The sequence below is a fragment of the Cardiocondyla obscurior genome, linkage group LG07 (assembly GCF_019399895.1).
Source record: "Cardiocondyla obscurior isolate alpha-2009 linkage group LG07, Cobs3.1, whole genome shotgun sequence".
NCBI lineage: Eukaryota > Metazoa > Arthropoda > Insecta > Hymenoptera > Formicidae > Cardiocondyla > Cardiocondyla obscurior.
Window position 1 is genome coordinate 3,244,101 of NC_091870.1, and position 27,693 is coordinate 3,271,793.

Consider the following 27,693-nt stretch of genomic DNA (forward strand, 5'->3'; position numbering starts at 1 on the left):
ATACGACGCCGGTGGTTCGTTGTCCATTAGTAACGGCGACGAAGACACTTACACTTTTCGAGACTAATCTAAACAGAAAAAGAAGCTAGATATATTTGAGAACCGACATCTTTCTTTATTCGTTAGAATTATTCATTAGAATTACCTCTTGGCGAGAATAGCGAGAGCTGCCCTTGCCGCGTGGAACACCTGCGTAGCGCGAATGACTCCCACCCAAAGCACGCAGCGTCAAAGTTACGGCCGCCGCTCGTCCGATCCCCCCATCACCCCGTTGTTTGTGTACAATCCTTCGCTCGCGCTCGGGCAAAGTCAACACTGAAAAGAATATCACGCTTATTCTGAATATTCATTTAATGTCTCGGGACTGTCGATTTTATGAAAATACAAATGAATGCTTACTTCTGAAATTGCTGCGTCGATGCACCTTGCCTCTCCGAGGTCTCTCAAGTTGCCGAACGCTGGGCCGGATTATTAACGACGACGGCTTCTTTTCTCGATCCTTATCTGTAACAGACAAAAGTTTCACGTTAATTAAGCACGCATATCGATATCATATACAAATATATTTGTATATTACCGTACTCTCCGTGCGACAAATGTTCCGCGTTTGAGGCCCGTTCGCTATGCCGCGTCGCGGTAGCCATTTTGTGTCAGGTCGATGGCCTGACGTTGCGCGCGGGAGTCCACGTACAGCCACCGCGAGGTTTATCGTAGGTTGCGCGATTGCCGTAGGTCCGCGCGCGGCGCCAGCTGTGTGGTCGATCACCCGTAGAGGTGCGAGAGAGACAGATAACGCGGAAAGTAGGTTACGACTGACCTACCTTTGGACTATCCCTACTTAGACTGTTGCCTAGCCGGCCGTCCGCCGGGTCCGTGCGTCGCGTCCGCCAAAGCCGTGCACGGTCGTACGTCGAACAGCGCTCGAGAAATCTCGTCCGCGATAATACCCGGAGCAATTTGGCGCCTCTCGCTCCGCTTTCAATCGCTCCCGTCCTGTTTTCTTTCCGCTGGGCAAAACAGCTCGCTCACCGCCTACACCTCGGTGCTCTTTTTCCGTGACAAAATGTCGAATAACAACCTGACCGTCGAAAGTTTCTGGCGCCGACTGAATCGTGTTTTCGTCGCGGATACGTGATCAGGTCAGCCAATTCACGCTGCTTCCGCTACACACCGTGCTAGTCAAAATGTGTTGAACGTTCGATAACGCTGTCGTTCGCGAAATAACGCGGCGACTATTACTCGAAAAATTTAATCCGTTGTTTGTATTGTTAATCGCGCTGCCAACAAATTTTTTTTTTTTTTTTTATTGAAGTTCTTTGAAATTTTTTATGCGCTTTTTACTCGGTAAATTTCGATTTCGAGCTTTACGAAGAACTCGTGATAGACTTAACGAACGTGCTTCAATATTGCAGAAATACTTGGTTACTTATATAATTTTTTAATTAAATTGTCATGAGTTTTACTGATTAGAATGCACCGTGGATAACGCTCCGAGCATTAATATTCCTCCACGATTGTAAACAACGAGGTTTAGTATTCGGAGAATTTTCAGAATACATTTTGCATCGCTTTTCTTCATTAATTACAAAATAACTGTACTGATTATTGCGAACGATATAATAACACTTGACGTTTCGGAATGGTAACTGTTATAATATTCCTTTTGCATTGTCGCACTTTGCGTTAATATTGAAGTAATAAAATGATAATTTGTCTAGTTAATATTAAAGTAAAATTTTATGGATTGGATAATATAAATTGTACATAATATATCAACAAGGTGCGTAATTTATATTCGAAATGCAGATTTGTTGGTGGATTCGTTTACCGAACAATTTTTTTTTCTTTTTATTAATTATTATTTAATCCTTAATTTTATTTGGAGATATTTTACTACAGTAGTTTAAATTCCAACTCGTCGTAAACAAAAGTTCTCCCATTCGCGTAGTATAATATAAATTTATACAACAATTTATTAACAATTTTGTAATATTCAGTTACCATTACCATAACATTAATTAAGGAAATTAATCACGTCTTCCGTGACACCGCGTAAAATTACGTATATAATTTTACAATAAATGAACGGTAAGGGGTTGGACAATCGTATTCAAAACGGCGAACTTAATCCTTTAGGGCTTTCAGGGAGCTCTTTTTGCACGACGACGTTCGAGCAAACTGCATTTGAGAGTTTAGGTCAAACGCGCGAATGGAAATGTCATGGAAATCGCGGGCATCTCAGCGCACGTGTTAATGCTGTCGCAATAGAATCGCCGTAATGGAATATATATATATAGTATATATGTATATATATGTGTACGTACCCACACACACGTCGGTCCACAGATCGCAGTTGAAAGCGCGCGTAGGTCTTCTCGCGATCATCCCGGCGCCAATGAGTGCCGACGCTTAACAGCCCCTATCTCCATCGGTCGTAAATCCCCTGGTACATCGAGCGCGATTTCGATGCTGCATTTAAACACCTATGGGATAGTCACTGTTTGAACGTAGTTATTTCCCACCACGATTGTGGACGGGCTCTTTCGCGATTCCCCCGAATGAGCCCGCTCGGTTTTCGGAGCGCAATAGTATTGCGACACATGGTTCGAGAAATTCAGGGTTATTTTCGATCGCTACAAAAAGTATTTTTCTTACCCGCTCGTCTCCATGGTTCTCGTAACCGTTCCGTTCCACCGTTCTGTGTTACTTTAGGCAAAGGGTATTTTTTTGTGATTTTCCTTTCTCATCGGCCAAGTTCTGCGTTGAGATTGAAATAAAGAGAAGAAGACCGACAACTCTCGTCATCCCCGATCCTTTTCTACCCTCGTATATTTGTAGTTTTCAAGTCTTTTATCTTGCACCGTGGTTACTTTCATGAATCTTCATGTTGCATGACATATTTACATCTTTCTATTCATTCGTTTTGTTACCTGATTATTTAACATGGAACAAAAGAAATATTTGTTTGAAAAAGAAAAAGGAAAAAAGTAATTCCATAATACATCCTTTTACTTGTCTCGTTTTAATGTGTGCGATAAAATAGTTTGAAAAAAAAAAAACAAAATTCGCAAACGACGAAGAACTTTTCTTTTTCCATACGTTTTCTGTAATTTAGGACTCGTAAATTAGAAAGTGGAATGTTTTGCATTATCGCGAAATTACATTCGATAACATAGTCGCTTGGTGTGATCAAATTAATTAATATCATCATCAGATCATGTTCCTTGTAAATATCGTATCTCCTTCGGAGCTTATATACAATATAGCTTCGAGTGTCACAGTTAGTTTATATGCTCGAAATGTTTGAATATCCATGCACTGACATTTTTAAAACAGCGAGAGAAATGCGATGCAAAGGTTTTCGACAATGTTTTTTTTACTCTTTTTTTTTTTTTTCTTTTTTCCTCCTATATGTGTTCAAGCCTGAAAATGTCACGCGGCTATTGCATCTCGCTGTTCTATCGATGTCACAGCGAACAATGCTGATGCGTTTCACGTAGTAATTGTACATAGAAAACGTTAGCAAACATTTTAACAGCAGCTCACTTCATTAATTACGAAAATTGATTAGCGGGAGAAATTTTTTGAATATTAATTAAAAGCGCGTAACGAGATTTGCGGGTGGAGCGAAACACGCGTAACGTTGTAAAGCAGTGAAAAAAGAAATATTTTAAGAGAAGGTAAAGAACAACTTCGTTGAAACTGTCGCGGAAGTAGTTTTAATTATTTAATTACCTACTCGAATATGTTTTTGCATTGCGTAGCGAGAATATTAATTATCTTACTGATCCACTAACTGTACATTAATTACCGTGTGCCTAATATTTTGTAAATCGCCTCTAAAGCTCTTCTTGTAATTTTTTTTTTTTTTTTTTTTTTTTTCTTCCCGCATTAAAATAGATTGTCACGACGATCAATTGAGGCTGATTGGAAAAAGTGCGCGGTTTATTCAAAGTTTCCATTTGATTTTATTGAATACTTACGGGAGTAAACCGGCTACTTTGCCGATAACAGCCGCGATTATTGAGTGGACTTTTACCGTTGCTTTTTCTACGACTTTTTCCCAGCCGCAATTGGCACTTCAGGTTTGGAGTTGACGCTACGTTTTCTGTGTGCAACGACACGCGCCTCTAGGAACGATCGTATTAGTATCGTTTCTCGCTGAGATCATCCTCTCTGTCTGTCTTCGAGCTTGCTTGAGCCTTGCATGGCGGGTCATGGTTGTTGTTTCAGGCCGCGGCAGCGGCGGCCGCAGCATCACCGTTGCTGAAGACACCGCTATCAACGGCACAGCAGGCCACGTACGCAGCTGCAGCGACCTACACGGCGGTAGCTGCGCGCGCATATAACGCAGCTGCAGCTGCGGCACAACCGGTCGCAGGATATGCCGCAGTCGCGGGGTAAGTGCACCACATTTTCACCCGAGAAAACCCCCGTCCATGTACTCTCACTCGCCACCGAGTCCTCCAGGATCTCGAGCCTCCCCCTCACCCTTTTCTCCCCCTCGCCCTCCACTCTCCCTTTGCCACTCGATATATAGGACGTCCCAGATTTAGTGAACTGGTTCCCGGATTATTTAACCAAACTGGAATTCGTTTTTGCCGTAGCTTTTGATATTGAATTATTTGCTCGCCGCTGATATATTATTTGGCAGGGATTCGGTAGGGGGAGGAAATTAAAAAATAAAAGTCCGTCAATGTGCGTGCGAAATTAAACGAAAAAATGTTTTCGAGCTTGATCAAACGTAGCTCGGTAAATTTTAGAAAACGCTGAGAGAGACGCTGTTGCCGGGGTGAAGCATAGATCTCTTCGAGGAAGAGAGAACTTTTCGAACTCCCTCCTTTTATTCCTCTTAGAAAGAGCCTTGCAACTTTTTCTCGCGAACGTGTTCTACTCGCAAGATCTCTTTTCTTTCTTTTTTTTTTTTTTTTTTTTTTTTTTATTATATATTTCTTTAAAGCAGCACTTCATTTATCTTACATGAATTATTTATGAATCGTTATTTAGTGTCTACTATATCGTTATATTATTCGGAATACGGATTTCGTGGTTGTAATTTTTTAAATATTTTTTTTTTCGACCGTACTTTTAAATTAATGTCTTATTTTAATAATTACGTGAAATATATCTTGATAAATATTCACGCGGTGGTTATTAATTTTTTTATTTATTATTAATGCACTCCGACTTCATTCTCGTAAGAATAATTACTCGGTGCATGCGGAATTACAACGCATATTGTCTTCATTACTGATATGAAGGGCCGCGAGACCGTCATAGTTGTGGTCAGCGTGCAGTCTCATGACACGCAAGTACGTGTATAGATTGGGGAACGCTTTGAAGTCATTGGTTCGACCCCATTACGAGAGTGAGGTCAAAGTGTATATCGTACGTATTGAACATCGCGATAAATTGCCTTCATCTCGCTCCCCTTGATGACGGTCCAGCTTTACATTTACCCGCAGCATCCGCGCTTCTTTTCCCTCCGATCTCCCTTTATTCCCCGCCTCCCCCTTCCCCCTTCGAAATATTTTAATTCTCCGCAAAAGCAGAGATAGCCATTTGTTGACCGTATTCTAACATGAAAAGTCCATTCCTTGCAGCAAACCCCGACGACGTGGACGACCTCTCCGGAGTCGCAAATTTATTCCCGAAATTCAGACCCATCCCGACAGCTCCGCCGAAAGTTCAGACACACCTCCTGAGAAACCTTAAATCGATACCTTGCATCCAACACGTCCCGAGGTTGTCGTATCAAGTACAAATATGAGTATCGGAATCGATTTCATACGCCGCTTTCTCGACATCTTGCGTTATAGTATTATTAACTCCTTTTTCGATCTTCCTCGCACCGGCGGAAGATCGAAAGAGCACGTATATGTATAACAAATGCGCGCGTATGAAATCGTTCGACTTGAACGAATCGACCGAGTCGCTTGGCATTATAATAATACTCTTTATTGTTCTTTTAGCTACGGGCGTGAATACGCCGATCCCTACCTCGGACATGGCATCGGACCTGTAGCGGGATACGGGGTAAGAAAGAAGAGAGACTTCGATTACGAAGTGTACTTTTACGATTTCATTTAACGGTAGTGCCGTTAAATCGCGCGCATAGATCTCCCTCCCGCCCCGGGAGGAGAATGGAGCACCCTGTTATTACGCTATAAATAACGGGCGTTAGGAAGGACCGCAGCGGACGCGGGGGGGGAGGGAAACGCGTTTCACTCACATATGAATTATTAATGCCGGGCATTTTCAACTTACGGGAACTGTGTCGCGGCGAAAGTTAATGGCTCGTGCTCCCATCGCGCGCATTTATCCTCAAACGCCGACTATTCGGGCCCGCCGGTCTCGATTTGCGCGGTAGAGAAGCCGTATTGCTCTGCTCAGATGACGAGGATGACCGGACGAAACGAGCACCTGCGAAGAAGTTTAATCATTCCGGACAAACTCAATTTAACGCGGAGATAATTGAATAATTATCTCAGCCCGCTCTCGGTTAGCTTCTCGTTTGTCACGTCGCGATTTAATAACTTGATATGAAACCTTACCCGATTGCTTATCTCCGTAAATTCTTCCGTTCGCGAAATAAAATCTTGTAACAAACGTTCAACGTAAATTTCGACCCGCGACGGATTTATGCGTGATTTTATCCGGTGCACGCCACGCCGAAATTGTATCTCACGAATTTTCCTTTTTGCAGGCAACGGTATACAGAGGTGGCTACAACAGGTTCACGCCATATTAAATGGATCCGTTAAGCAGAACGCGAGAGCCTTCCAAGTTATACTCAGCAGAACATGACCAGACACAATCATCACCCACGTCATTTTTGCCATCATCGAGATCACCCACGAGACGACGAGCCTGGACCCACGCTGACTCGCCGGTTTTACTCCCAACGTTTTGCGGCTTAGGACCTTCGTGAAAATGCGAATCCGTTCTCGACTCCCTCGACATCGAAATCGGAACGGAACTGCTGTTAACGTGAACTAGCGAAATACGGTCAAATCTTTAAATAGTACCTTCGGAAAAAAAAAAAAATATATGTGTGTGAACAATGACTGAAATGGGCGAGCAAAATCGGTCTGTAAACGCAGCGTTGAGGTCGGCGCATCAAAGTGTCGAGTCGTGTTCGGCCGGAAATCACCTCTAAAGCCTTCTCTAAGTCACTCCCCTGCTAGCAGCTATTCGCAGGGGAGAGTCTTCTACCTGACTCTGTTCTCATTCTGATCAGTCTCAGTAAATTGAACTGAATTTCAAATATTGAAATCGAAAATGCAATTGATGACAATGCTTCTCGCATATTCGAATTTTATTGTGCAAAATTATTTTCAATAACACCATCACGTTTCTTTCTATTTGTCGTGCAATTTTCACGACACTTTTTAATATAATTCCAACTGTTTTAATTTTGCAAAGACTTTCTTTGCAAGCCACTAAATAAAATACCATAGTGTAGTTATATTTTATTCTCTTTCTTTCTCGTTTATAAATTTTGTAAAACTCATCAATGTTGTGATATTATGTCTGATACGATGCATGGTTCATGCACATTTGCCAATTTACTAAAATATGTGTAATATAGCTGTACATTTGTTGTAATTAATTATTTTTGTTCAAATCAATGTTGCACAAGTTTGCGTTCAGTTAAGATTTGCAATTAGTGTTAATGATTTAAAAGGGCTGTCGAATCAAGTAAAGCCCTTAAACATTTCGCACAAACGTCGTAGGATAACGCACATGATCCATTCAAGTTGTGAAATTAAAATGCGCAAATACACAATTATTCAGTGAATAATAACTACAAAACGACACAATATATTTTGCTACAATATGAAAGTTATTCGTTTGTTATGGCAGTGAGGTATTGACGATTTCAGTCGACACGAACCGACACGAGGTGATCCGAGAAAGCGAGATTTTTAGGTAGCTAGTTAAAAGAAACAAGAAAAAATACGACCTAGAAAGAAGTAAAGGCATCCACGTGACCGGTAGGGTTCTATGCCAAAAATATTGTGCGTGAGTGCGATTTTGCGCGCGTGTGTATGCGTAGGTTTGCGAACTAAAACTCTGTTCTCAGTTAACATGGAAGAGTAGCAAGAAAACAGAAGAAGACAGAGACGAGAACAGCTTAGACCTCTGAAACAGTATGCCGGATTCTAATTGCGCACGATTTAATCAAATTGTTTCTTAAATTACAATAGCGTACCTTCGATCTGTATTTATCTTTAAATATTCAAACGACGCTTCAAGTCATGAATTCCGATATTCAAGCCAAATTAAACATATTTAACCAGGCGTAATTACCAAAATTTCAAACTATCTCTTGCGTCTAATTGTTTTCGTCGAAGTATCAAATAGCAAAGTAAACTGATGCATTTTCCATAAAATTACATTATTCAAAGGAGTATATCTTACATTAAATTGCAAAATTTTGGAAATTTATTTTGTAAAGATTTGTTTCAATTTTCGTTTTTTGAAACTTTAATTTGAGATGTTTGCATCATTAATTTAACATAAATTATTACTTGTTAGAAAAGCTTTGCTTACCAATTTAATTGCAACGTTTTACGTACATATTAACAGAACATTGAATTGGAGCAGTAGAATACGGTCATATTGTCACGTCAACGCCTCTTCTCTCTTTTCTTCAAAAAGAACATGACAACTCTGAACTTGTCATGCGATATTTTCCCTTTTCCATTACTTATTTATTTAGTTAAACTATTGAACAAACATGACAATTTTTTTTTTACTACAGTTAAACGTTAAGCAGAGTCCAGCTCGTAATCGCTAAGCGCAGAATCTCGACGCCAACAAACGAGAACGTAGTAATAGTACGTAAACGAAGATAGACTTGTAGAATGCGTCTCCTAGCGTGATCGATCTTATAAGGCGCATCGCGAAAGCACGAGGCTCTGTTCGCTAAGTCGCATCACTATTAACCGGTAATAAGCAATATTGTACGAACATCTTTATAGCGTGGATCTTTGTTGGATACTCAGCAGGTCGTTTCGGTTCCTCGATGTCGAAGTGACGCGCGCGCGTGCCTGTAAAACGAACTCGTCTTCTCGTCACAAAGAATAATTAGGTTCAGCTGAATGCCGATCCACTTGTAATGAAATACATCGAGTAATCGAAAACGCCGATACAGATAGACACTTCCCGTTAAGTAACATGAACTACGCTTTTCTTTCTTTTCCTTTTTCGTTATTTTCAGTTGCGAGGTACAATTAACGTAACGTTGCGTATTTTGATATTAAAGAATATTATTTTTGTAGTTACATTTAAGGTTTTATGGAAATTCTTTGCCGAACGCACATGACTTTTTATATAAGTATATTTTTCACTCTTAGGATCATTAATTTATTCGTTGATGTTGTTTTTACTACAGTTTACGTCGACTTTGGTTTCTATTCTGATCGGCGTTCTCGGTCACTAAATCTTTTTCTTGTGACATTGCTTCCTGATCGAGTAGATATACCGGTGCGCTATACAGAAAGTAAAAATGTTCTATTTGAGAGTAACGCAAAAGGAAGAAAATGGTACGCACACTGAGTCGAATGAGTGATATCTCTGTTAAATTAATAGTTAAGCGAGGATTTATCGTATATATTATACGTAAAAGGATAAGATATGTTACGCCACGATGCGTCGCGTATGACAGGAATAAGGAAATGTGTATGCGAATTGATGCGACTGAAGAGCGGAGAGTTAAAAAGGAGAAGAAGAACGGAATGAAAAAGCAAGAATATAAGAAGTGTGAAATAGCCAAATATGACAAAGATGTTTTAGAAAGTACGGCAGGTAGTTTGGCCGTCGTTACGTTTTAATCTAATCTTCAACTAGGATTAGGAGTTAAGGAGTCTCTAGGACTCGAAAGCGCTCGAGGCAGGACGACAATTCTCTTTTTTTTTTCCTCTCGCGAACGTCGTGTACATGTACATAGATCAACATAGATTTTTCGAGCACAAAAGATCGTGGAGAAGCGTGCCGAGGAACGCACTATAATTTAAGAACTACTCTAAGTAAGCAAGCAGAAGAAACCACTCAGACATACTCATGATTCTCGTAACGTTAAATTAATGAACGTAGATTAATTAATTGACTACACAGTGAATACGTAAAAAAAAAAATCTAGAACGAATTTTGTCCCGAAACGTGAGTGCTGAATGATACGGCAGTTGTCGAGTCGTGCGAAATTGTCACTTTTTCCGCAGATCACACACAACCTTTTTCGCGTGAAAGGCGCAGCACAAGGAACCGTACGCGGGTTCGGAGGGAAAAAAAAGAACTCGAACGAATGCGTTTTGGAAATAGAGATTTTCGCAGCCGCGCTTATCGCGGGTGGAAGCAAGCATACGAGAGAGATTCTGCGAGGTTTATCTCCCTGTATATTGTACACTGAAAGATAGATGTGGCCTTACCTGCGACGACGACGGCTAGCGTACGTGACCTTGGCATGGTGTACGTCGAACCTCACACGAAGCAATACATGTAGGCAGGGCAGATATGGCAATTGCTGCGACGGCGGTGGCATATGTGACTTCCCCCACTCTCGGCCGCCGAGTGCGGTGAGGAGTGGGAGGCCGCGTTCCCCCTTAGTCCTCTGTGACCGGTGCTCTGTGGAACATCGTGGAACATCTACGCACGTGCTTCGTGTGAGATTCAACGCACACCACGCAAAGGTCACGTACGCTAGCCGCCGTCGCAGCACCACGAACGCCATTCCCGACGGTGAGTGTACATACATTCTCTGTGCTTCGTATGAGGTTCGACGCACACCACGTTGAGCATCACGTACGCTAGCCGTCGTCGTCGCAGGTAAGGCCATATCTACTTTCAGTGTACACTGTAATTACAATTTATACTTACTCGTAATCGAGACCTTTATCGATAGGCTATTACTATTAGTGGCTAGCATAATAAGTCAAGCTCAAATTAGCGAGACGGGAGAGCCGCGTGAGACACTTTTTTCCCTCGCGGTTTCGTCGCGTCCCATTTTCTCGTCACGAATGCACAACTTCCTTTCCTAAATTCTCTCCTTCTTTAAGCGCGTAACCGTTGCGAGCAGGCCTATCGTACAAGATGTTCATAGAATCTAGAGGCTAGATCAGCTCTCTTTTTCTCCTCCCGCCTCTTCCCACCCTCTCACGTCTCTCCGGTATTCTTTGTTTCTTTTTTTTATTATTTTTTATTAAATCAAATTTATTTGGGGAAAAAAGAATTATGAGAGGATTAATGAAAAATGCTTTTGGCTGTTAAAAACATTGTCTACAAAGAACGCGACATATCTAGATGATAGTAATTTATGACGAAGTCCGACGACTTCTGCCAAATTTCCGTACGTGTCCTCATCCGAAACTCCCACTTTATCGTCACTTTAGTCTTCGATTTTTGTCGAGCGTACCTTCCCCTTTGGATTAAAGGGCTCGTTTCTGCAAACTTGTATTAGATAATTAATAAAAGATTAAGATCTGCAAAATTTCTGATTAAAGTACGGATTAGAGTAACGTGCAGACAGGATCTCTTTCTATCCTGATGAAATTAACAGTGGAACGCAAGTGAGGGTCTCGAGCTTGAATTTTTCAACTCCACCAACGATTGATTTTTATCCTCGTCTACGACGAGATCCAGAGCTAGTGGAATCGCGCAATGTAACATAACTCAATGATACGCACCGTACATTATACGTATAATTAATTAACGATAAATACCGTAAAGGGATTTTTAAATGAATCTAGATGAATACATGACTACATAATGACACATCTTACAAGCAACATATCCTAGGTATTTGAGCAGGACGCTGCCGGAGAATCTCTTTCTTGCCGTGCGATCGTGAGATCGACGCGAGGTGATAAACGGATAATTTATTCGACGTCCCATCGCGAAAAAATGTCTTGACACGGCAGCGTCATGCTATTCTTTTCGAATTATTGCAAGAAAAATTTAAAGAAGGATGTTCCATGACATTAGGACGTTATTATTAATGATATTTCTAGCAACGCGTGCGTGTAAAGTTTAATGTATCTGTATATGGGACATACTGCGTGCGTGTGCTCTGTATGTATGCGTGCGTGACGGATGAGCGAGAAACTCGTACCCCTTTCTCCACAAATTGGTGAAATCAAGAGCACGAATTAATTAATCGTTATAAGGTAGCACGAAGACAGAAATGACAAACGAATGAAATACCCAGTGACGTTCAGATCGCTGAGAAAACTGATACCGCTAAAATTGTCATTTGTTTTTTTTTTTCGCTTTTCTCGCAAGTGTTAAAAAAAAAAAAAAGAAAGAAAGAAAACAAAGAAATCCACAAAGAGAAACGCCGTTGATATCTCTTTGTGTCTCCTTGCGGATTTCCTTCTCAAACCGCGTATGATTTGTGCGGATAAAGAATTTAAACGCAATAGCGAGCTCGCAAGAGAAGTTAATGGAAATTGGTAAAAAAAAAGAAAAGTAAAAAAAAAAAAAAGGTATAAGAGAGCAAGGACATGGTCAACTCGATGAACTTTAGTTGCGGAATATTGATAGGAATATAAGGTGTGACTCGTGACACCTTTATCATTGTCTGATTTGATGATATTTTGTAAGTCTGGACCAGTTGTTAGGTTCTTATTAATCCCATAGCGACTTCTTATGGCGTATTTTCTCTGTATATTGTCAATGTTTATTATTAAATATTTTTCAAATAAATCAGTGTCTTCTTTCCTGTCTTCTTACGGTTGTACAAAGGATGGTTCTTCTTTTTTGTTTTCTTTTCAAAATCTTTACTTTAAGTTTTTCTTGTATTGTCGCAAGAAGATTTGGAATATCAGTTTTCCTTAAACATAAAAAAAAAAAATCAATAATGAATAGAGTTAAAATATTGTATACAGCGGGAAAATGTCCAATAATATATTAATATATGCATGAATAATTACTTGATAAATATTAATTACCGCTGTCGAATAATTGTGTTCATGGTTATTGGATTTTATTTCAAACGTTATGTATAAATTATTATACAAATACAATAGCATAATTATAATAGATTGTAAATGTTAAACAATTCTAAATAATTATTCTACATAAGGGACAATTAAAAGGCTTTTAACGTCTTTTAACGTTTTAATACTGAGCGAATCACAGGAACGAATCGGTCGTGGAAGAGCACAGATATCAGCCTACACGAGGCGGTGGTATCTTTATCTGGTAATTATTCACCAGGAGGTTCCGTGGACCGACTGTACGTAGACTCCGGCACGTGCATGGGAAGATCTCACGGCGGAAGAGGAGGAAGAAGGAGCGAGGCACGAACACAATACGCGAAAGGATTGAAACAGTACGATCGAGAGAAAGCACGGAACTGTTTAATCTGTTTAATGGTACAGCAATGTTATCTCACTTATGAAATAAGATTAAAGTCTTACTAGTAAACCGAAAAAGTTCGTAGCTCAAGCCACGTGCTTCTAATGATGAATTGGGGAAGGGGGGTCGAAGCCGGTATAGAGTAGGGAACAATCGAAACCGGATGCTGTCTACATTTGCTTGGCTTACCACGAGATGGCTTAAGACTTAATAGTCTTTTCGCATTTCAAATTCGCGACAGAACAGTATATAAGGGATGGAAAATTTGTCAGTGACATCGCTTCTCGGCTCTTTTGAGCTAAGATCAAATGTGTAGTATCTGTTCTTATCAGCTTAATATCTGATACAATCCCCATAGGGGATTCAGAATATTAAACTGATTTTTGAAATCAGGCAGGTTTCGGAGCTTGCTCCGAACTTGCCACGGGTCAACTCGATCTTGCACTAATTTCGAGTTTGGCCTAATAAATTATTTATAAAAGTAATATTTCCTCTCTGATTAAAGCGGAGCTCTCTACATTTGCTTAGCTTACCACGAAGATGGCTTAAGACTTTAATAGTCTTTTCACATTTCAAATTCGCGACAGAACGATATATAAGGAAAATTTGTTAGTAATATTATTTCTCAACTTTATTGAGTTTATACTCGAAATTAGTTTAAGATCTAGTTTAACCTAATAAATTATTTTTTAATAATAAAGTTTTTCTATCAATTAATATTAAAAGTATATTATTATGGAACGTGAGAATAAGTTATAAATTTTCCATAATAAATTAATTTTAAATTAATTTTTTTAAATTAAAGAGTTTAACAATTTACCGCTTTTTTATCCCCTAAAAAATATTGGTAAAAATAAAGTTAGTTTGTGTAAGAGATATGCACACTATATTTTTAAACAATTTTTGACGCGAACTTGGCTGTTTTTAACATATCAGTCGGTCAGTCACGAAGATCACGTATTTATACTCTTCGCTCAACGGACTTCGGATATTCGCCGCGCGCAAATCTGCGTAAGAATCTATGATTTTCTGCGGGAAAATGTTCAATATGTTAATATATGCATGAATAATTACTTGATAAATATTAATTACCGCTGTCAAATAAATGTCGAATAAATGTGTTCATGGTTATTGGATTTTATTTCAAACGTTATGTATAAATTATTATACAAATACAATAGCATAATTATAATATATTATAAATGTTAAACAATCCTGAGTAATTATTCTACATAAGGGACAATCGAAAGGCTTTTAACGTCCTTTAACGTTTTAATACCGAGCGAATCACTGGAACGAATCGCAATAATAATATATGTATAATATAAAATACAATAATAATATATATATAAACAATCCATACACACAATATATGGGAAATTGGACAGGGTAGAATTAATCGTCTATATTTTACTGCTCCTTAATAAAACATCATAAACTATACAGTATTAACATCAAATGATCGCAACCTGAAAACATTTACACAATGAGAAGATGCGATAATACACAGTGCAATACCATATTGTTGTATTATGTGCAGTATCTATACATAACAAGAGAGAGAAACAAGCGTAAAATGATCTCTTCATTCTCGATCAACAAACTAAAATTTCTCCTTTTTTTTTTTCTCCTCTTTTATACTTATCCAACTTATTGTCAGAATATTTTCTCTGTAATAACCAGAAGTGCATAATTCATAAAATATTTGTATCTTAAAGATAACAAACTTAACGGGATCCTCTCTGGAGGATAGACATACGCAAATATAGAATCAAATTTAACCATTATATAAAATGGAATCTCTCGTTTAACTTGACCAATATATTTAACAAATACAAATCCCCGGAATTACAAAAACCTATTGACGTTGAACGTTGATTCGTATTTCAAAATGTTAATATACTTAAAAAATATTATCTCCTTTAATGATAAGAGTAGGATTCAATTAATATCGAGTAATTTTATTTATCGAATGTGTTTTGATATGAATTTTGAGAAGATTATGGTAATCTAATAAATCCTACATGTTTTTCACACCAAAACACAGTTCTACGCTACATTATAATCACGACAATTGTATACATGATTCGTAATAAGTTTTCTTAACGCGCTCGTTTTTAGCACCACACATCGTAAAGAATTTCGCGCGTAGCATTTTGCGGTAAATAATGCCCCCAAAAATATGTATTCCAAAATCGCGACGTTCGCAGAAAGTCCATTTGTAGCAAAAGGCCTATTCGCAACTATTACGGTAAAAAACTCTTTTATCAAAATCTAAATGCATATCAAAGAACGCGGTTGTTCGCAAATGTGATGTGACGTTAGTAAATATGCTTAGAAAAATTTATTGGGAAAAATTCTGTCAGAAGCGACCTATCGCGATCGATAGGCCTGCGATGAACTCTTGACATTACGAATTTTCACATTGTGGAAGAAAAGGGATTAATCGTTCCCTTTTTCCGATTCTTCTAGTTATCGAAACTTGTATCGGCTATTGAATCATGTTTACTTAATAAACATGTTCAATAATTACGACAAGCGCGATTGGTATTTAGACTTTGGTCCATCAAAAATCATCCAAGCCTCACGCGATTCCCGTATGGCAGTGGCAAAACTGTGATTCGTGTTTTTGCGAATCGCGTATATTTTATCAATAGATAAAGAATTATTTCGCATTTGAATGGTCCATATTTCATAAAGCGTTTTAAAATTATTCACGGTTCCATTGAATATAAAAATACCTTCAGTCTTATAGTTTCCGAAAGAAGAACCATAAATCTGACCGGTGGTTCACTTTTATTTAAATATCGAATGGTATCTTCCGCTTTACTATTCAGTTACCTGAATTTTGTCTGTCGAATAATTTTAAATACGTTATATGTAATATCGTTTCGGCCATTTTCGTATATATACGCATATTGTATAGTTATTAATTAACGACATAATTAAATGGATCAAAGATTCAGAGCTCGAAACGTTTCTTCCTTTCGGCAACCATGCCCACGGCGGGTAGAGGAGGGTGAAGTGCATGATGGTAACTCGGTGTGGGTGTCGGAGGTAGACTGCGACAACTTCTGCTAGACCACCTCACTGCTGGAGACCTCATCAACTCTGTAATATATAAACAAATGATAAAACTCGCTCAACAATATTGTCCACTATTATAAAAACATTTATATTAAGTATCCGTGACACAATTAAAAATTATAAATGTACAATTTTCCACGTAATACGAAAAACAAAGCAGACACGAATATCGTATAGATTGTGGCGACAGACATGAAAGCAGGCGGTATGAACGATGCGTTTAACATTCAACAAAGCAGTAGGAGGCAAACGGACCTGCAACGGAGAGAGCTGCGGGTTCCGGGGTGAGGCGGGATGCGTGACGAGCGTTGGCACGGAGGGTGTATGTCTGCGAGAGCTGCTGCTTTTCATTCTGCTTGGTCTCCTGCCACCGTTGGGAGCCAGTGCCGCTGCCGACTCGCATCTCTGTTGTTGTGCCACCTTGCATGTCAAACAGTTGTCGAAACATTGTTACGCTCAATACACTAAGTTACATGTATCCGTAAACGTCATTTACATATAAACCATTAATATATATTGTGTTGTAAAAATGGAATAAAGATTAAACTCACAATTAAAATTATTTTAAATTTTAATTGCGAATTTAATTACCACTAAAAGATATCTATCGCGTAATGCTATAAATTACTTTTGATTATTGTAGAATCGTAGGAAGAATTTGTATCTAGATTCATTAATTCAAATCCTTCGCGGGATATATACATATGTACGTATACATACTCGTACGTAACTATATAAAAATTACTTTAAAAATTAATTCAAAAATATATACGTATATATATATATTTCTTTTCGGGAAATTTGTTAATAACAAAAAAACAAAATTAAAATTAATTAAGACGATCTCTAATTTCAATTTCCATTATTGTTCGGTTATATCAATTCACCTTATGATACTCTTAATTCTAGAGATGTGCTAGTGACTAGATCCTCTACATGTGACTTTCAGTCACATTAAAGAAAAATGTACTAAGCTCAATCTGAGTTAATTAATACCGCTATAAAATTTTATGCAAAAAGCTGATATGTAAATATATTTTTATTTGATCATTGTCACACCAATTTATGTATCACCTGCACATCTTTAGGCGACTTATCGCGTACTGCGATATGGCTAACTAATTATTTTTAGACATATACACTAAATACTTATAATGTACAGCGTGTTATATGGTAAGGCAAAGTTATTTTTCTATATTGCACATCGTGGACCCGTACGCAATTAATGTTAGCAAATAATCAGCGTTAGACAAGCATTGCATAATGCATCGTATGCGATCAATTATTAAATAATGGTAGGCACGCTTTTGATGTTAGTCGTAAGTATCCATAAACAACTTAATTAAAATTAGAGAACCGCTAATCCAGTCGATTATTCTCACAAAAATTTACATAATTCACAATAATAATTATAATAAAGAGAACAAGCTTAAATTCATTCGTATATACATGCGCGACAAAAATAAGATCTTGTAATAAGTGGATTAAGAAACGCCACATTGTTCGATAAATATTGCACAGTTATATGCATAATTAAACGAACTCTACACATTTATGCAATTATATTCAGGTTATACAATACTGGTTATTTAATGCTTGCATATCATATTAACATTAATATTATTAATGAAATAATATTGCATTAATAATTAAAATCACGTAGAGCTCGTTTAAATTAATAGCTCACAGTCTTCATATCAGTCAGTAATATTTTAACAGTGTTAATATTTTAAAAGCGCTGTTAATTTCCACAAAGCACATGTTAATCTCGTATTCTCCCTCAGCAAGATATTAAAGACAGAAACCTCGTTTAATTTTCAAGATTTTAAAAATAATTACTTGACGTTATATTAGTGAATCTTCGGTAACATCTTCGGTTGCACGTACGGAAAATTATTTCAAAGATTTTCAACCAATACCGATCGTAAAATAACAATAATATCATTGACAGTAAGACCACAATTACATCAGTGATTACGTAGACAATATTTTACAAAAGCAAGAGCGGACTTTCCCGCCGTTGTTCGATAATGCATTCCATCACCGTGGACTTTTCTCTCCCTTTCTCCTCTCGATATTCATCTCTCTTCTGTACCTTGATACTGATGAGGCAGGCCGCTCCTCGGTCTCAAGCTGTCCCACAATGACGGGCCCAGGTTGCCGTTACGCTCCTTCTGCCCTAAACTCGCCGGCGGATCTTTCCCGTCAACGTACGAGCCGGAAATCCCGGCACTACTCGCCGGCCTGGCCAGACTACTCGAGTACGGCAACGAGACGGACTTTACACGCTCGAGTCTGTACGAGAACGCGCTCTGAGGTCGATCCGTCGACAGAGACTGTTTTTGCAACGCGCTGGATAAGGAGCTCGCTCCTTTCGCACTCCGTTCGGTCGTTAATTTCTGTTCGTTGCCACTCTGATTACCTCTGAGACGTTGTGGCGAGTAGGCAGGCGAGTAGTCTAGCGACAAGGCGGCTTTCGACGGTACGCCGGGCGATTCACGAAGGGTGTCCCCATGCTGTTAGTGAAATATCGAAAATTTGCGTCAATGCGGCTGATGGGCGAGCAGGAGGGGCGGATTAATTAACATTAATCAAATCGCTCGAACTGTTCGATGAGTTACAATTACATCAGTTATGGTATTTGCGATTCTCGTCGGGTGCCGGAAGCTAGCCTATGATATTATTTACAGGACGATGTACAAGTTTCGAGAACGAGTGAAAACGATGAGGCAGTCGTTAATGAAAAGCGCATAGTTTTACTTGAGCGATTTAAATGTACTAATGTAGTCGGTACTTTATTAAAGCGCGACAAGCTCACTAGGTGAAACACCATAAAATGTAATTGCAGCAGAGTTAATTAATTTAGTAGTGTACATCAGTAGTGTTAACCACGTCTACTCTTTCTCTAAACAATGAGCTTTTAGTCAAGGGACGCCGTACCTTGAATTGTTGTTGCAGTCGGTGCATCTCTTCCTTCGGCTCGGTGAGCTCGTTGTCTCTACCTCTCAGAATCTGAATTGTGTCGTTGATACCGCTGTCGTTTGTTTCCAATACCAGATGTGCTCTCAGCTGTTTGTTCCTCGCGTCTAGTTGCATAATGTGCTGCTGCGCTTGTGCGAGTTGCTTAGATAAATTGCCCACTTTCTCCTCCAACGCGGCTGACTCTACGCACTTGGACGAATATTTTGCAGACAGAGAAAGAATTTCTTGCTTGATCTCCTCCATTTCTTCCCTATAAAATAATATTAAATAATAATAATAATAAATATTTACTTAATATTTGCATTAATTTAACTCGATAAAAAGTATTAAATTAAAATCTTAGCATACTCGTGTTCTTTGTGTAGCACGCCGATGTCCTCGCGTGCCTGCATTTGTTTAATGAACTCCTGCTTGAATTTAGCAATTTCTTTCTGTACTTCGTGTTCGTGCGCTTTCCTCATGGCGTCTAACGCAGCCAAAGTCGCCTGTGTCTCCTCGGAAAGCGCCTGTTCCTTCTCCACTCTGAGATTTTCCAACTCCTGCCGATGTTTTTCTTCCATCTCGGCGATGATGCGCCTGTGCGAGTTCTCCATAGCCAATAAACCTTTTTCGCATAACGCGCGTAATTGCTTGATTTCTTCTTTGTATCGCTTTCGCGTTTCGGCATCGGTATCTAATTCGGCACTTATCGATCTTTGATAAGCAGCTCTCAATTCGTTCACATGAGCCGAATGCTCGGAATCCATCGCGTTGAGACGATGCTCCAGCTTCCTGGCTCTCTCACGTAAACTGGCCGCCTCCTGCTCATATTGCGTTGTCAGAGATTGTCGCTGATTGTCCAGTTCACCCTTGATATCCATTAAATCTCTCTCTTGATTGCGCTTAAGCGTCTCTAATTCTTGATTGTGTTCGTTAGTTATCTTTTGAATAGTTTCCTGCAGCTGACCGCATGTTTGACACGACATGTTGTTCATGTAATCGCTCAGTTTTCTTATCTGTTCTCGCAAATGCAAACATTTTTCACATACGCTAGACCAATCCGTAACGCCGCTCGTCGACTTGGGCCAAACGATACTGTCAATTTTCATACCCGTTTTATCTCTTATACATTTGCTGAGCTCGGCTAGATTTTCTTCTAAGTGAAACAACGACTGGCTGACGTTCTTGAGCTGCTCTTTCGACTCTCTTCGTCCAGATATTGCATCCTCGCACTCCTTAGTCAATCGCTGGTAAAGATAACTATACTCCGTATCCAGAATTGGATTGCTTTGAAAATCGTATCCTTCGTATCCGTCGTTTGCCAAATAGGAAAGAATTTCTTCGTTTCGGATAAGACTAGATACGAAAGTCTCGCTGGACAATGTCGTAGATGTTTGCCGAGTGGTTTCCTGAAGGAGAGCAATTCTCGAATCAATTAACGCTTTATGCGCAATTATATCGGCATAGTCGGTGAGCAGTTGACGGGACTCGTGCTTGGAATCGAGCGTCGTCGACTTATTCTTCTTCATCGTGCGCAAACAATCTTCGTAAGCCTCCGATAATTCGTGTATGGAAACCTCCATTTCTTGGCGTAATCGCGCTTGTGCTGCATCCACCCATGATTCTAGCTTAATATTGTCTGCATTATCAAAACTGAGGCAAATATCCGTGATCGAGGTAACACTTTGTTCGTACATCTGTCCATAACGCATGATAACATGAGACACTTCTGCCTGCACGAGTTCTTTGCTCACGGTCTCTTGCGCCAAAGCCCATGCCTCGCGAATACGTCTATCTTCGAGTAGTTTTTTATTCGAGCTGCTGATCTGCTTACCCGCGAGGTCCTCCTGCTCGGACAGACTCAACGTCTCGGCGGCCAGAGATTCCGCGAGCTGTCGCAACTTTGCGTCCTTGTATTTCCGCATGATTTCATTTATCTCCCGCTGCTTCTGCAGCAGAAAGTTAAGACTTTCGCTGCGAGCGGCATTAATTTCCTTCGGCGTTTCCGTCGATACAGAAGAGTGTCCTATCAGTACTAACTTACTCGCTAACACTTTAGTGAGATACTGAATGTAATTTGTTTTTTGGTACGTTTTGGGCTTAGTTCCGTGAATCTTACGTTTTAAGCTTGAGGCAAGCTGACTAGTTTCAACCAATTCACTCAGAACGGCACTCTTGTCCGTTGTGCGATTCAACGCGCATTTTATCTGCCGCAGGATCACAGATTCGAAGGCTATTCTTTCGGCGACGAGTTTCATTTTTTCTCTCTCGTCGAGCCGACCTTCTTGCGCCAGCAACTGCCGTCTCTTTGTGAGTTCGCTCAGTTTATCCTTAAGTATAGTTTCTAACCTAGATACGACTACTCCTACTGACTCGGTGATTTGAGCGCTAGCCTGGTTCTTCTTACATTCTAAGCACGAATCTAATATTTCATTCACTTCGCGCAAACATTTTTCGGCTTTATCCTCCGCCTGCGTCGATCCGAGACATTTCTCCAATCGTCTTTTTGACTTCAATACTACTCTCTCTAGTTTTTTCAGCCTTGCCAAAACTTCCAATGATACCTCGGAAGACCCGCTGATTTCGCTACATTCACTGGAATCCTTTTCCGCGTCACTGATCAGGGTCTCCGCAACGCTCGCTACTTTTGTTTCCAAAGTACTTAGTCTAATCAATACTTTCATTGGTTCAGAGCTCGTAGCGCTGTCTAAAGATTTTCTTCGTAATCTAGCCCGATCCAAATTCTTGCCTTCTCTTCTCTTTTCTTTTTTCGGATTAGGACTCGATTCTTTCGAGCTATTACCAGAAACAGGAGTCGAAATAGGAGCGTTGATACTTTTGCCTCTCTCTATAGCGCAGATTTTATTTTCTAGATCCAATAGTTTGTCTTCCACCTCCTGAGAAATATGAAAAGATTCTCTTCCTTTAAGAGAGAGAGATCTTCTCTTATCTCTGCTCTCGGCTTTTGTTAATTTTTGCTTCAATGTTCTAATTTGTTTTTCGCTCGCAGCTAACTTGTTAGTTAAGTCCTGAATTCTCGCCGCCATTAATTGAATCTGTGCTTGATTCGTATCGTTGACATTAGCTGCGTCTTGTTTGTGAGCAAAAATTTCTAACTCCAAAACATCTTGTGTCGCGTGAGCCTCTCGCAGCTCTTTCCTCATGGCTCGAATCTCCATAACAGCTTTCTCGAAACGACTTCGTAATTCGTCGTATTCCTCCATGACTCTACAAAAATATTACATGATAGTAACTACAGAATTAGATAAGATTATAATCTTACAATATATTTTTATGATATATCTTACAATATATTCTTATATTTTACAACGCGCATTTACCTTTCCTTGTCTAATGCAGTTAAATCTAAATCCAATTCAATGTTAGTCAAGTCGCTAAGCGAATCAAAGCTTCGTCCACGTTCTCTCGAAGCTGAAAGTCCATGCTTTTCTTCCAATTCTCTTACTCTGTTGTAAAGCCTTTCATTTTCTTCAATACCTAATATATAAAAAAAAAAAAAAAAATTAATTAAACATTATTTAAACTTTGTTAAAATGGAAATTATGTATTTTGCCAAAAACATATATACGTACCTTGCGACAATCTGTCACTGAAGGCTGCAGTTTCCGCTTGCAGATGTTCGACATTTCGATGACTCGACGTTAATTCGTTTGTAAGGATTTCGCACCTTTCTGTCGTTTCTCTTAGAATAGCCTCTGTTTCAAGTAACTTACATTCCAAGACTTCTTTCTCCCTGTTGTACACTTTTTTCATTTTCTCCAAATCATCTAAATCTTTATTTCTTTGCTGCTCCGTCCTTTGTATTGTATTCAACAATTCTTCCACTTGTTTCTCCCTAATGGATGCTTCTGCTTTTTGCTGTCGGAGCCTAGATAGCTCCTTTTCTGCATTTGCGACGTCCGTTCGCGCCGCATTCAACTGCGATTTCAAGCTCTCGATTTCGTTCTCCTGACGCTCGACAATGACTAGTAACGTACTCGGATGCGACTGATTCTGATCTAGTTGGTCGCGTAAAAGCGACACTTGATTCTCCAAAAGCTCAACGATAAGAGGGCTGTCGTTAGTACTCGAGAGACAGCTGTTGTTCTGTAGATGGCCATTATTCTGCTCCTCATCTTCGCCGAGCTCGCAGCAAGCCATCATGAGATCTTCCGATCTCACACTGTCCAGAGTGCTCCTTCGCGAGCTCGGTGGAGAACTTCGACTTCTCTTGTAGACTCTCGATCTGGAGCTCGATCTGGACCGAGCTTTTACTCTAGATAACGCGGTTCTCGTTAACGGTGGCGACGGTGGCAATTCCGACCATTCATAGTTAGCCGCATCTGACCAGCTTGAACCCTTCAGCGTTATAGGCCAATCATCGTTCCTCACTAACGGCGGAGATACCGGCATCTCTGACCAGTCGCCAGATTCTCTTCGTCCACCCTCAGAAGCTGTTCTGTACTCTTCGTCAGACGAGAACAGAACTGATCTGGGCGTGATGGACGTCGACGGAACGACGGAGTCTCTTTCACGATCCGTAATAGATCTATAAAACAATATTCGTACGTGTCATTAAAAATATAATTGTCAACTAAAAAAAAATTATCTTGCAAAATATATAATATAATTCTGTCTGTAAATGTACATAATTTTTTAGAGTACATTTCTTAATAGAATACCGTACGATTAATTTATGACATTCTTATGTAAAAAAAATTGTTCATTACACAATTACGTAATTATACTCACGTGGTAGGCGACTGTGGATTCGTTTCTTGTTGAGCATCCGGGCAAACGGTAAGAGAATCCACATTATTATCAGGATCAGGCAGATTGGCCGCTCTTCTGATGGCCGACATCCAACTGGACCTAATACCGGCTGTCACCGCAGACAGCACCGTGCTACCTCTGTCATCCCAAGCCTGCGTCGTAAGTCGAAGTAGTTAGTATGCACGTCGTACAAGCGACATAAGCATGAAATAAATGTCATGCAACTGTACGGGCTTCGTCTCCGAATGAGAAACGTGACCGCCGCTAACAATCAATAGCGTTAACAAGAAGCTCACAATTTATTCTACCGTGAAATTGAGTTAGTTATTTTCTTCTGGACACTTCTATGCTGAACGCGGAAGTTAATTTCAAACTTCTAATTCGAATTATTTTGCAGCTGCTTCAAAATTATTGTGCCTTTTAATACTTTTGGTTTATTATTTATCTTCACGTTTTATTTAGATAAGTTTTATTAAAAAAAAATGTAATTTTAATTCTCTCGACTGTAAGGTTTTATTAAGTTCTTTAAATTAATGTATATTCAATTTTCTTTTCTTTAAACTTTTCCAGTGAAAAAAGTGGGTCACGTTAGATCATGTACATGGAGTCGCTAGGCTTTAATTTAAAATAAAATTATATTATCGCGTAATTAAGTAACTATAATTAAGCAAATTGCTTTGCAAAAGAGGGCTACTTTCCGGGAAACACGAACGTTTCTCTCTCACGCAAACACGATAGCATAATTACGATTACTCACGACAGTCTGGAATCCGTAATTTCGTGCAACCTGAAGAGGCGTGACCGCCGTGACAGTATTGAGGTCTATAACGCCATCCATGATGCCCTTATCCTCCGCGCAGGGATCCCTATAGTACATTAAACCGCAGCCTCTCAGAACAAACCAATGCTTGTTCCATTCCTAGATAAAAAAACAAAGGGCAAATAAAGTATTTTATTAAGGAAAAAAAAAAAAAAAAAGGTAAGGATTTCTCTTATTGAATGTGCGAAGCGTACCTTGTTTAAGCCCTGCTTCATCAACCATCCCTTTTTGATGTTCAGCAAGTCTTCTGCCGGTAAGTCGACCCTCAGCTCGGAAGTAGGTGAATACCTGATACCGGAGATATCTAAGCCGCAGCCATCGGGATCGCCTCTGATCTGTTCGTAAAATACATTGCGGTAAATTACTTCTAAGTGAAATCACTAAATATAAACGTCGAACTTTTATTTCCTGTCTTAAAAAAGCTGCGTTCGTCCGAATGTATATTTAAATTATATTTAAAGGCACGAAAGATGAAAGATATAATTAATAATTAATCATAAGTTCCGTGTCCCCTCATTACGTACAAGTTTATCCTGATGAGCTGCATTGACTGCGTCTACGACGTCTCTGGTCGGCTCCGAAGTCCTCGGCTTAATTCTTCGCACTCGCGGTTGCGTTAACGAAGCTGCGATATCTCGTAACTTTCCTTCTCTTTCCCGCTCGTGCTCCAGAAGTATCCTCCGGCACGCATCGTCATCTATAAAATGCATACTTTCTTACATTTCCGCATCATGAAACATCGGAGCGTAATGTTAAACAAATTTCTCTATCCATCTATTTGTTCAGTCTCTATAATTTCGATCTGCGAGCCTAACTACGCGGCGTACCCCGGGACTGTATAATTATAATTATGATATTTAGATGCCGGTGAGGAGAATCGCGGAGACGACCGCACGAGGCGAAACCGTTAAGTCGGCTTCCTGCGTTCATAGTTATCAAATATTCGTTTCGCTACGTCGGCGAGTTAGCTAATTAATTTCTTTTCTGCTTAAGCGCCGCTCGCCCGACATGGGCGCTCGTTGGCACGGGTAAACGACCACTCTGTATTAATTGACTGCCGACTAATTAATAACTTTCTAGCCAATACGATGCGGCAATAAGCGAGCGAACGGAGCGAAAGGTCGCCTTGCGCGCGCTTTACTTCTCGTTCATCTCGGCGATACGTCAAAAATTCACCGCGTCATCATCATATTAATGGCTACCTTTCGCCATAAAAAAGATGTTATAATTCATCCGAAGAATAAATTGAATTACAGACAAATTAAAATATGAAACCGGGGCCGATTGAAAATTAAATAATTAAACGGGATTCTCCGTAGACGATTAAATTAGCAGTAAATGATCGTAAAATGAATACAAATCTGCTTGAACTTTCGTGGGAGAACTATTATTAATAAATCGCCGATTTCGTGTGAATAAATTCCGCATTGGAATCTTTCCTTGGGCATAATTAAGAAAGTTATAAGAAAGGTTAAAAATTGCATGAGATTTAAAATGTAAGCTTCTTTTTATAAATGATAATGACACTGAGTTTCTTTATTTAGAATCTTTAAATAAATCTTGAAATTTATCAGAAACGTTTTTGAAATCTAATCGATAAAAGAATGTAAAAAAAAAAATTGCATACTGACGTTATTTATAAAAAAAAAAACTTAAACTTCAAATTTTATACAATTTTTTACATTTCTAACTTTCTTTATCCCAATATCTATTCATAGATGCTAGTCGACGATCTGCGGCTTAAATCTCGCGAGCAATCTTCACGTTTTGATAAGACAAATGCATTTCAATAATCCGCATTGCCTGGAAATCGTTAGCGAGATCGCTCGATGGATTTCGCATGCCTCTCGATTTTTCGGCAAGCAGTTTCTAAAGTATCCCGTCGTTCGTTTGGCGTCAATCTAAATGAAATCTATGGGCTGTACGGTGCGGAGCAGCGCGGTCAAGCAGCTGTAGATTTCCTTCGAGATTTCACGTACGCAATTACGCAGTATACGCAATATGTAACGCGAGAAGTACAATTGGAATATCTCTTGAAGACCTTGAACAAAAAAATGCACGCAATGAGAAAACATGCGTCGCAAAATTTCGCGAGATCGTGAAAAAGGGCGGCACCGACTTTCCACGATCTAGTATTTCAATTCGTAAACAGACCATTTTTCATCGCACTATAATTTTTCATCGTGATATTAGTTATACATATAATGTTACTAATCTTTTGTAATTATATTAACATAGTATCTACGTAAATCCAGCAGCGTTTTCACTACTAACTACCACGTTTGCGGTATCAATTATATTAGATAAAAATAGGTCAGTTCCGACTGGATAACGTCATTCATATCTTACGCGGGCTGCAAATCATCGTCATTGAGAATGTAAAACGCAATGTGGCACCGTCCTAGTTTCCATCCGCACATAAACTAGTTTTATCCGTCTATTAAGAGCAAGAAAAACTTTCGACGTGAATCGTGACAAGGTAAGACAAACCTCCTGAGAGTTATGACTTCTAATGTGACTTTCACATGTATTTCAGAATGAAATCACATTCTTCTGTTTTTGTCCATTACCCACGTACATTTTCTACGCTAAAAAGACTGGCTTTAACAGAGTCGCCGATGAAGCTAAAGTAAATGAAGCCATTCGACAAAACGGGCGTAACGAGTTCGTTAGGTTTAGTGCGGTGTCAACTG

General features: G+C 39.4%; 2 protein-coding genes and 1 non-coding gene across 13 annotated transcripts in view; 2 read left to right on the forward strand and 1 right to left on the reverse strand.

Moving 5' to 3' along the window:
• Nucleotides 1–12,705, forward strand: part of LOC139104044 (RNA binding protein fox-1 homolog 3) — a 256,372-nt gene extending 243,667 nt beyond the window's left edge. For all 9 annotated transcript variants that reach the window (XM_070659263.1, XM_070659264.1, XM_070659261.1 and 6 more), the window contains 3 exons: nt 4,234–4,400; nt 5,973–6,036; nt 6,707–12,705. In XM_070659263.1, the coding sequence (XP_070515364.1) occupies nt 4,234–4,400; nt 5,973–6,036; nt 6,707–6,751 (276 nt within the window). In that variant the 3' untranslated portion in view covers nt 6,752–12,705. The remainder of the gene's footprint in view (nt 1–4,233; nt 4,401–5,972; nt 6,037–6,706) is intronic.
• A 930-nt stretch (nt 12,706–13,635) lies between these two features.
• Nucleotides 13,636–13,829, forward strand: LOC139104503 (U2 spliceosomal RNA). The gene has a single exon (XR_011546043.1). It is a non-coding gene; the product is annotated as a U2 spliceosomal RNA (small nuclear RNA).
• A 651-nt stretch (nt 13,830–14,480) lies between these two features.
• Nucleotides 14,481–27,693, reverse strand: part of Osp (myosin phosphatase Rho interacting protein outspread) — a 156,512-nt gene continuing 143,299 nt past the window's right edge. Inside the window, exons 7-17 of one of the 3 annotated variants that reach the window (XM_070659056.1) lie at nt 25,525–25,697; nt 25,195–25,335; nt 24,938–25,099; nt 24,160–24,332; nt 23,001–23,956; nt 22,749–22,905; nt 19,777–22,635; nt 19,387–19,678; nt 18,542–18,962; nt 16,702–16,866; nt 14,481–16,470 (exon numbers count right to left, since the gene is read on the reverse strand). In XM_070659056.1, the coding sequence (XP_070515157.1) occupies nt 16,322–16,470; nt 16,702–16,866; nt 18,542–18,962; nt 19,387–19,678; nt 19,777–22,635; nt 22,749–22,905; nt 23,001–23,956; nt 24,160–24,332; nt 24,938–25,099; nt 25,195–25,335; nt 25,525–25,697 (5,648 nt within the window). In that variant the 3' untranslated portion in view covers nt 14,481–16,321. The remainder of the gene's footprint in view (nt 16,471–16,701; nt 16,867–18,541; nt 18,963–19,386; nt 19,679–19,776; nt 22,636–22,748; nt 22,906–23,000; nt 23,957–24,159; nt 24,333–24,937; nt 25,100–25,194; nt 25,336–25,524; nt 25,698–27,693) is intronic. The other 2 variants (XM_070659057.1, XM_070659058.1) reach the window with 2 other exon arrangements.